Below are 10,144 nucleotides of genomic sequence, written 5' to 3' on the forward strand. Positions count from 1 at the left end.
TATAAAAATTAATTTAATCAATTTCTCCTTATTTCTCCACTTAGCCTTTGAAGAACGTAAAGGTTAAGAACTCCATTGAGATGCTAAGAAGATGGGGACATTACATACTTCTTGATTGAGTACATGAAATTATAGGTGGATGAAGTCCTCTCTATAACCGAGGACTCTAACAATCTATTAGAGTGGATGAACATCAGGTTATTTCAGGTCTAGTGTGCCCTTCTCATGAAATTTGATTTATCCAATTAGGTTTTGTTTTGTTTAGTGGTAGGTCTATCCGTCCTAGAATTTGGTGAATGTAGGACCTTGAAGCTTGAAAAATTGAAGCTACTACTCCCAATGTATGGTTGCCTCCTCATTACTATACATCTTCCAAATGACCTTCATAAATCTCTCCATTACCACTTAATCTTCAAAAGTAAGAATTTAGCCATTGTTGGAGCATACCCCTTGGGATTTAGAGCATAGGCAACCATATGAAGGGAGGTGTTCATTATTTTACACCTCTTTTTGACAATAGGCTAAATATGCACCTCTTATAATTACAATCCAGGATCTTTGTTACGAATTGCCTTCTTCATTTGTTCAAACATGCTATTAGAAGTCTCCTCAATCTCTCCAAGTCTAGAAGAGTTTGTATTAACATATCTTATTACCTTGACAAAATGTTATATACAGGAGAAAATATATCTGAAAGTATAATTTATAATTTATAACATTGACACTATTAATAATGTAAATTAAAATTTGAAAAATAAAAAGTAAAACAAAGTAGAAAAAATTTAAGTTTTCTTACATGATATTAGACCACCACTTGTCATTAGCACCCTTTCTGTCACCACCTTATCTTTTGTTTTTGGTTTAGCTCGCGTTTTACACTCCTCAAATCACCATGGATTAGAGAATGTTTGCACCTTCATCATCTTCTCCAACGAAACAAAATAAATAGCATATCCGGTTTGAATTGGTTTGGGGAATTCTTTATTTGGATAAGAATGGTGCAAGTGAAGTATGACAGTTATATACAAACATTTGTATGTCTTTCGCCAGTCTCTTTCAAGGCATTATAGCATGCACAGAACATGGAATCCAGAAAATATGTTTGTAAGTATTCTCAACCTTCAAACCTGCTAACTTACAAATGTGAGCCAATTTTGTCATAACTTGTACAACATTAGAAGGCTCAAGCTCCTCCACAGCCTCCTCATCCTCTGTGGCCTCTAAAATGGCAATTGTTAATCAACATTGATACAATTCCTATAACAATCAATAGCTCTCAGAAAGTATGAACCAGCAGGACATGTAAACAATACTTCTGATGAGTGGCCGATGTTGAATAATAGTCCAACCATCCATGACAATGGAACCACCAGTCCTGATCTAGGTTTCTTCATCTCCTCCACCAACATGTTCACCTCTGAATATTGTTTGTCAAGGAGGATGATATTTAATCTATGCTCCACGGAGTTTCCGGGACGGGGACGTTTTAGGGGACGGGAACGTGTTTTCGGTACGGGTACGGGTCGAAGCCAAAATTTAGGTGACGGGACCTCAAGGGACGGCTATAAAATATAGGGGATTTTAAATTTTTTATATATGGAGAATTAGACTTCTTTAGAGATATATTTCTGATATGCATACCATAACAATGATAAATCATAACATTGATAAACCATTCACCATAGAATACATGGAAATTGAAAACTATTAAGATTAGAATCAAAATGAGAATATGATATGATGATATATCCGAATATCGCATACAATTAGCAAAAATGCCCAAAGGCTCCAAGTATCAATCTATCATCATCATGCATGAAATGAAAATCAAAATGACATAATGAAAGTTCAATGTTGAATGTTCAATGTTTTCCTCTTCCTCCTCCAAAACACACTCCTCTTTTGTTGTTGTTGAATGTTCAATGTTTTCCTCTTCCTCTTCCCAACTTGCAAACAACTCCAAATGAGCAATGAACTCCAACTTTAACTATTTAAGAAGACACATTAGGGTTAACAACTTAACATCCATGTGGGCCCTAGGCGGAATAGAAAAGACTAAATTAAAAAAAAAAAAAAACCATTTTTTTTAACTTTTTAACTCGCCTGCGGCCGGCTGGAAAATAGGGGACGGCGTGGGCAAAAGGGTACGGGCGAGGGACGGGAATGCCATCCCCGGTATGGAAATCCGTACCCAAGTTTCCTATGAAACTTTTTTTGGCATTTCGGGGACCGTCCCCTTTCCCCTCAAAAAGGGACGTCGCAGGGTACGGCCAAAATCGGTACCCGTGTCCCCGTTTCGTACCCGGTACGGGTACTAGGGTACAGAGGCAGGGGACGCGTCCCCGTGGAGCATAGTATTTAATCTATTGTATCTAGGGAGAGCATAAGAGTGCTCGTTACCATTGCAGCTTTCAACAAATCTTTGAAAAGCATGAAATGGAATAGTGTGGCATAAAAACCACTAAATCATCGGTTTACTCATGTTTTGAAATTTTATCAACCCTACCACTATAGTTTTTTCACTGGTGGTATAGGCATCTTTCCTCTTCTATCATAACTTTCTCTTCAATTGATACATTGGAATAGTAATACTGGGCAGTAGATTGCACTGTTTTGGATAACAAATTCTTATTATGACTAGGTTTGTAATGTTTTCGAGAGTCATTCCAACCAGGCTTACAAAAATAGTTAAAAACTTACAAACCCTAACCAACAAGCTAAGAAAATTAAAATTAAAAGGAAAATTGCATAACTTGACACTATCGTATATCCCTTTTCATTGTTAAGCTTCAACTCGCTTCACATTTGCAGCTTTTATTCAGGCTATAAATATTTCCACTTTTACTAGGGAAGTATCCTCGGTCTCACCTCCTGTCCCAACCCTCTTTTCAAGTTCTTTCAAGAACAAATGAATGGTGCCAAGCACAACATTCAGCAGTAGAAGTATGCACAACACTTCGTTTATGCAGTTAATGTTTTCTTTTGTTGCTATTTTATGGTGTATATTGGGAACAGTTGAATATAATGTAAAATAATATATATTTTAAAAAATATAAGCAATTGCTTGAGTTTAGATGCTGCAGAGGATGCTTGGCTATTGCCAGCTACACTAGGGATGTTTTTAAAATAAAATCAATTGCTTGATTTTAGATGCTGCTGGGGATGATTGGCCATCCCCAGAATGTTCAGGGGATGTTTGAGATGTCCTTGATGGTCCTAAGGACAGCCAAGCGTCTCCTTTCCATTCTTTAACATTCTCAATTTCAGGGATCTATTCTGAGTTTTTTCCCAAAAGTCTGGGGAGCAGTAGGGGATGTTTGCTCATGTCTCACCGTCCTTGAAACACCTCAGGGGATGGTGATGAGGGCTTCAGGGGTGGGAATTTGTTTCCATGAAACACAGGTTGCAACTGAATAATTTGTGTTGAAGTTAATGTTCCAACAATAGTAAATAAATAATTGTTGCACATGTGGCAAACCTGGTTTGAGTTGCTAGCAACATAAGTTCAGTTCAGGTGTGAGTCAAAGAGTTTTAGTTTGAATCAATATCTAATTGTAGATGTGTTTGAGTTAGGTGTCCATAAGTTTCAGTTAGCTGTCAAGTTTATGTGCGTTGTCAATCATGAAGTAGTTTGTTGTCAATCTAATTAGCAGTCATTGAGGAATGTTGATGGGTCAAACTATTGTATAAAATTGAATCTATTATTCAATAAAATTAAGTTGGAAGTTCTTTCTTTCTCTGTTTTGTTTTTGCTGTTCTATTTTCCCAATATGGTATCAGATCCATCTCCGTCTCAAAAGAAGTTACCGCTGTGAGAATGCAAGTCTGGTGCTACTGCAAATTTTGTTGTTTTGCCACATTGAATGGTATCTTCATATTTTTATTTTAGAAATTTTGAAAATGGATACGCCTCTAGAAAAATATAATAGCCAAAATTTTCATACATGTAAAGTGAAAATGCAAATGCAATTGACGAATAAAAGTTTGTGGGGCATAGTTAATGGCACTTAAATAGTACCTACAGATTTTAAAAAGAAGATTGATGGGGAAAGCAGAGATGAGAAAGCTAAGTCTATTATTAGTCTTGCTTTTTGAGATTCAGAACTACATCATGTTGATTTAGAGAAATCATCTAAACAGATTTGGGACAGACTAAAATGTTTGGAGCAAAAGTAACAAATGTAAATTTTTTTTAAAGTTGCAGCTACTTAGTTTTAAAATTTCATATGAAATTACTATGTTTAACCACATTAGTAATCTGAGATCTCTAATCAAACAACAAGTTGAAGTTGGTGTTGTAATTGATAAAGATGATGCTAAAGCTATCTTGCTAAATGGTCTGCCTTCCAAATATAGCAATGCTGTTTTTACTCTCAATCAAAGACTCAAATGTCTTCATAGAGTTTAGAAGATGTGATTTCAGCACTGTTGGTTGAAGAAAAGAGAATAGTTATAGGGGATTCAAGAGAAAATACTCAACTCATTCATGCATTATTCTCAAAGAACAATATGGGAAAAAGAATGCATGGTGAGAATGAAACTGAATGTTTCTATTGTAAAAAGGTAGGACATATTGCAATCAATTGTAAAATTTGTGCAAATGACCTTCTCAAAGGTAAAATTAGGGTCTCAACAAATATAGTTCATGCTGAATCCCCTGATGTTGTTAGTGATGATGACATCATTGAAAATGAAGAAGTTGTTTTAATTCTGAAGAAGTCTATGCTCTGAAAAAAGGAAAGGATGTAGTAGAGGCTAGATAGATGGTCAATAGTCTGAAGTGCTAACGGATTGGAGAAACTATATCTCATTTGGGTTGCGAGATACATGTGTGGAATGTTGTCCAATAGTTAAGGGAGATGAGAAAGTTTGGAAGCTTGGTATCATACCTTTACGAGTGTTATGGGGCATTTCATGTGGAGATGGTTTGTCCAATGGTGTTTCGAAGCTGGATGATAGCTGCATGACAATACCAGCAGTTGGGACCAACTTCAGGAAGTCTTACTCCTCAATGACCTATTTTCAAAGTATATTTTCTACATAATGTTTCCTATAGCTGTCACATTAAGTGGGGCTGTTGGAGTTAATGGTCCTATTGTAGTAAATAAATAATTGCTGCACATGTGACAAACCTTGTTTGAGTTGTTGGCTACATAAGATCGGTTCGAGTGTGATTCAAAGAGTTTTAGTTTGAATCAATATCTAATTGTAGATGTGTTTGAGTTAGGTGTCTATAAGTTACAGTTAGCTGTCAAGTTAATGTTTGTGTTGTCAATCATGAAGTAGTTTGCTGTCAATCTAATTAGGAGTCTTTCAAGAATGTTGATGGGTCAAGCAATTGTATAAAATTGCCTCTATTATTCAATAAAATTAAGCTGGATGTTCTCTCTTTCTCTGTTTTGTTTCTGCTGTTCTATTTTTCCAATAATTTGATCTCTTGGAGAGAATGGAAAATACCTTGCACCAAGCGATGCATAGTTTTGTAAGACCTCTTCCGGGAAAGGGGAAATAGATAGCTGTTTAAGAATGACTTTGAGTTAGTAACAATCAGGAACTTGCAATCCCCAAATCTGAATATGACAATTTGGTATAGCTCTAGCCACTAACTTTTTGACATGTGTATCACGTGGGGCAAGTATTGTCACTTTTTGTGAAACATTCTCCTTGTTAGTCCCTGCCTATCTATAGGCAGGGAACTAAAGTTTTCAGTGAGGGTCACAATTAAATTTTACAAGAACAACTAATGCGTTTCTAAAGTTTACAAATCAATTTATTTTTTAATTAATTTTTAAACAACAATTACTAATTTTTGATTGGCTAATAGCAATTTAGCCAGGGGTAATAATCATTTTTTGGTACAAAAATTAGAAGAAAAATTAATGTCTACAATGTTCTACAATATAAAAAATCTAAAAATCTGTCACACCTTCTATAACTTTCTAGTAGTTATAATATTTCTACAACATTCTGATCTAAAAAAATCTAGAACATATTTGAGACAACATGATCTGAGATCAACAGCTCTGCCTGCCATGTTATTCTCCATAGCAGTGCTTACAAGCATCAAGAAGCAATCAACAATCAACAAAAATGATAATAAAAATACCAAACAGTGTGTTGTATGAGAAGAAGATTTTATTTCTTCATCTTCTTTTCCCTTCATGAAATAGAGGCGGACGAGGATCACTTCCCACACATAGAAAGAAAGGCAGAAATTACTGAAACAGGGAGAGAATGATTGTTATCTCGACGGCAGTCAAAATAAGAACCAAATCATTAATGTCTCATGAATTCGCTGACTCCTGACTCTGTTAGCCCTAGCCGAGAGTCTACAATTATGCTGTTTCAAAAGTCCAAATGAGCAGCTTCTATTCGCCTCTAAATAATTCGCTTTTGTTTTGTACTGGGACGCACTACTGCAATGGGATTCACCGTCGTTGGGAGAGGAATCTATGTTCTCTGCCCGTTCTCTTCCCTGCTTTCAATTCTACCTGTTATCTCACCATCTACTACAACAATTTCCCAAATTTATTGAGATCTCACAATATCTGAAAGCCAGAAAATGGTCATTGTTAGGGTGCTCTGCAACTATGGAAACATGCAAGTTGGATATCTTTAATGCCCCATGTTTTGGGGAACTCACATAATGAACAAGTATCCCTCAAAATAGCAATGCGATTCGCAATTTCTGTAGGTCTCCACCATGACCGATGCACCAATTTCAACTCAAATCATAAAAAATATTTCATCTAAAATATTTATAAAAATCAGTAAAATTACATAAATATATATTCTGCCCTCACAGTTGGTGAAACAAGAACGAGGGCAAGAATAAAAGAAAGAGCAGATTGAAGACCCCATCACAAATTTACTCCTGTGGACAGTAGGAATTGTATGCAACGTCCGTACAAAGAAGTAATTTTTCCATAAAAGTTTTTTTTTCCAATTATAGGAATCTATTTTTCTTTTTTCAACTATTTGGAAACTTTCTTTCATAAATTTAAAGAAATTTTCTTCTATAAATTTTTAGGCCCCTTTTCCATAAATCCAGATTTAAGGAAAAATTGAGTGAAAAATTAAATAGAAACTTTCCTTATTGCTGTTGAGTTAGTGAAATTGAAATTAATATTAAGTGATTGAAATTTTGAATAAATTGTTTGAACTTTGGATAACGAAATGTATTTAGTTTTTATTATTGTTAAATTTTAATTTAATTTTAAATAGATAAGGTAAGATAAGATAATATGATTAAAATAAATTGAATAAATTTTTTAATTAAATAATTATACTAAATTTTATCAAATATTAGATATATATATATTTTAAATATATCCAGTATATTTAAATTTAAACAATTGATAAAAGATGTAACCATATTAATGAAACAAGTAAACATAATGCATGAAAAGGAAAGGTAAAAGAAATTATAATAAAATTATGTATTTCAAATGTTAATGGTCTAGTAGAGTATCATTGAGTTTCTTTTAACTACAATCTATATTTTTCTAAGGAAACAAATTATTTATAATAATTTTATTTTTATGGACCTTAATATAACTAGGCTTGCTCAAGTTGGTGAACATTTGATATTCAAACAAATTGCTAATATGAGTATACATAAGAATGTTGATATCATGGCATAGAGGTCTTTTTTGGCACTTGAGGATGCTACCAATTACAAAGCGTGTCAAGTATATGTGTTTATGTGGTTGAACACATTTTCCAGATGTCATAGAAGATGTATTAACAAAACATGAAAGTCATCCATTCTATCTGCGGATGTGCATATTGACTTTAATTTATCTTTACATTATCAGAATTTGTTATTGTTGTATTATGCTATATTATATTTAATTTAATTTAAATGAACATTTACTAAGGTCTTCACATCTTCTAAATTTGTGGACTAATAGGTCCACAAAGCCTACAATGGAAAACCAACACTCCTCCAATTCAGATATTTGCAAACGCTTATGTTTTGCTATGCCTAAGAGGCAGGGACTCTAGCTCTTTCAGAGCTCTTGTTCTTTGGAGCAGGAATCACTGAGTCAAGCAATGGATTCTAATCAATTGTGTGTAGATATGGTGGATTGAGTGCCTTCCAAAATCCTCTGTCAGTGTGGGTTAACTAGTGAGGAGACACCTTTTACATCAAGGGAGATTATTGACTCTTGACAAGAGTAAGAGAGAGTGGTCAATTCATATGTGGCATATTCTCTCTTATTCCACTTGTCTTGATTGGAGAAAATAAGGTCTAATAGTGTGAGTTTGGATGAGATTTATGTAAATAATCCAATTCAATAATTTTGAAAAATGCTTGTTTCTTGTTTAAAGATCTTCATGTTTAGACTTCAAGCTCTCAGTTCTAGAGCTACAAATGGAGAGGTAGCTTTTAATCATGAAACTCATTTTCGGTACAAAAAATCCATCATATGGATGAGATGACTGTTGACTTGTAAAGTTTATTTTGTATATATGGATAAGGTCTAGACATCTCGTTTTTATCTACAGCGGAATGGTCTATAGTGTGAGTTTGGATAAGTTCTAGAGCTGCAAATGGAATGTTTACTTTTAATTATGAAACGAGTTGGTGAATAATAAATTATAATCTGTTAATGCTCATCAGTTGTGGTTATCTTTACGTGTGGATATTTTACCATTCTGAAAAATTATCAGCTTAATAAAAACATTCTTTTGATTTGTTATATTGTTCAGTTGTACAGAAGAATTTGACACCTGGGGAAGTACTAGTTGTTGATGCGGCATGCATTGTTGCTATGACAAGCACCATTGATTTTCATGTCAAAAATGCCACTTCTGCAAGGCGTCCAGTTTTTGGGGTCGGGTTAACATTTCCATGTTTGAATTTATATGATTTTGGAATTTCTTTAATATGAAGATGGGTTGCATTAATAATCAGGGAATGAATTTGCAGGGGGATGGTCTCTTCACAGCCCATCTTACAGGACCTGGAATCGTTTTCATCCAGAGTTTACCATTTTATCGCTTGTCACAAAGAATAGCACGGTAAGGTGTTGCTAGTAGGATTCATATACAATTATGACGAGGAGTCTTTCTTCTGATGATTGTTTTTCTTTAAAAACAGGGCAGTTACATCACCAAATGTCAGAGACAACCCGCGGTTTTTTGTACAAATAGGAATATTTTTCTTTTTAGCCTACATTATGATCGTGTCATCGCTACTTTTAACGGATGTGTAAGTGAGATTTCATCATACAGAAGATCAACTTTCCTGTTTCAATTATGCTTCATGTCCAACAAATGCAGTGGTTCTTATGGAGGCAAGGCTTCATTGTACATTCTGATGGCCTACCAGCATTCTTGAGGAGGTTGATTCATTGTACTCAGGATTTTGTGCGGGGGTTTTTCCCATTCCTGGTTAAACAAGTGAACCGACATAGTTGCCAAGATAGGCTAGCTGGCACTTGAGTCATAACTACATGTATGAATTTCTAGTTCGAGGCTTTGATGGCAAGCTGTTTCGTTTTGATTTACTTATATATTTGGAGGAAAGAGTGGTAGCTCCTGCAAACAGTAAACAGCCTGTCATTTTTAATTTTTTTTGGAGAAACCTTGTCTGTATTCGTAATTCTCTAACAGATGTTACGAAGCATGTTTTCCCTAGTCTTCTATACTTTATCCGCTACATTGATTATTTGGAGTGAAATATTACGAGGAATCAGGTCATCGTAAGTCAATCAATATATTCAGTATCGATATCAATGGCCATTTGAATAGGGGAGTTATTTGGAGATTTTTGGTAACATCAAAATAAAGGTTTAGACTAGTTTGTTGAGTTTCTAATATGTTGTCAACTAATAATCATCTGAATCTTTCATGTTGACGGATGGAATTTCCAAATGTCAAATATTTTTTCTGCAGTGGTGCATGAACAGCTTCATGCTCTAAAATGACGGACGGTACCAACATTTAGCAGTAAATTTGATGATAGTTTTTTACTAGAGCTTACCAGAATGTAGTTACAAGAGCTGTCAGTGATTGCCTTGACTTTCCCCACAAATATGAGCTGCTGCATGTGAATCATCAAGTTGTCCAATCCATTTTGGTTTGTGAGGTGGGTACTGCCATTGGTATTGTACTTACTTTGATTGTTACTGTGATG

General features: G+C 34.7%; 1 protein-coding gene across 1 annotated transcript in view; it reads left to right on the forward strand.

Annotated features, from left to right (window-relative positions):
* The window catches only part of LOC149569472 (uncharacterized), a 31,690-nt gene extending 21,865 nt beyond the window's left edge, over window positions 1-9,825 (forward strand). Inside the window, exons 8-10 of the mRNA XM_089822170.1 lie at window positions 8,716-8,840; window positions 8,936-9,027; window positions 9,107-9,825. Of these exons, the coding sequence (XP_089678296.1) occupies window positions 8,716-8,840; window positions 8,936-9,027; window positions 9,107-9,221 (332 nt within the window). The 3' untranslated portion in view covers window positions 9,222-9,825. The remainder of the gene's footprint in view (window positions 1-8,715; window positions 8,841-8,935; window positions 9,028-9,106) is intronic.
* The last annotated feature ends 319 nt before the right edge of the window (window positions 9,826-10,144 follow it).

The sequence above is a fragment of the Cupressus sempervirens genome, chromosome 3 (assembly GCF_028749045.1).
Source record: "Cupressus sempervirens isolate cs-2001-9-10 chromosome 3, ASM2874904v1, whole genome shotgun sequence".
Lineage (NCBI taxonomy): Eukaryota > Viridiplantae > Streptophyta > Pinopsida > Cupressales > Cupressaceae > Cupressus > Cupressus sempervirens.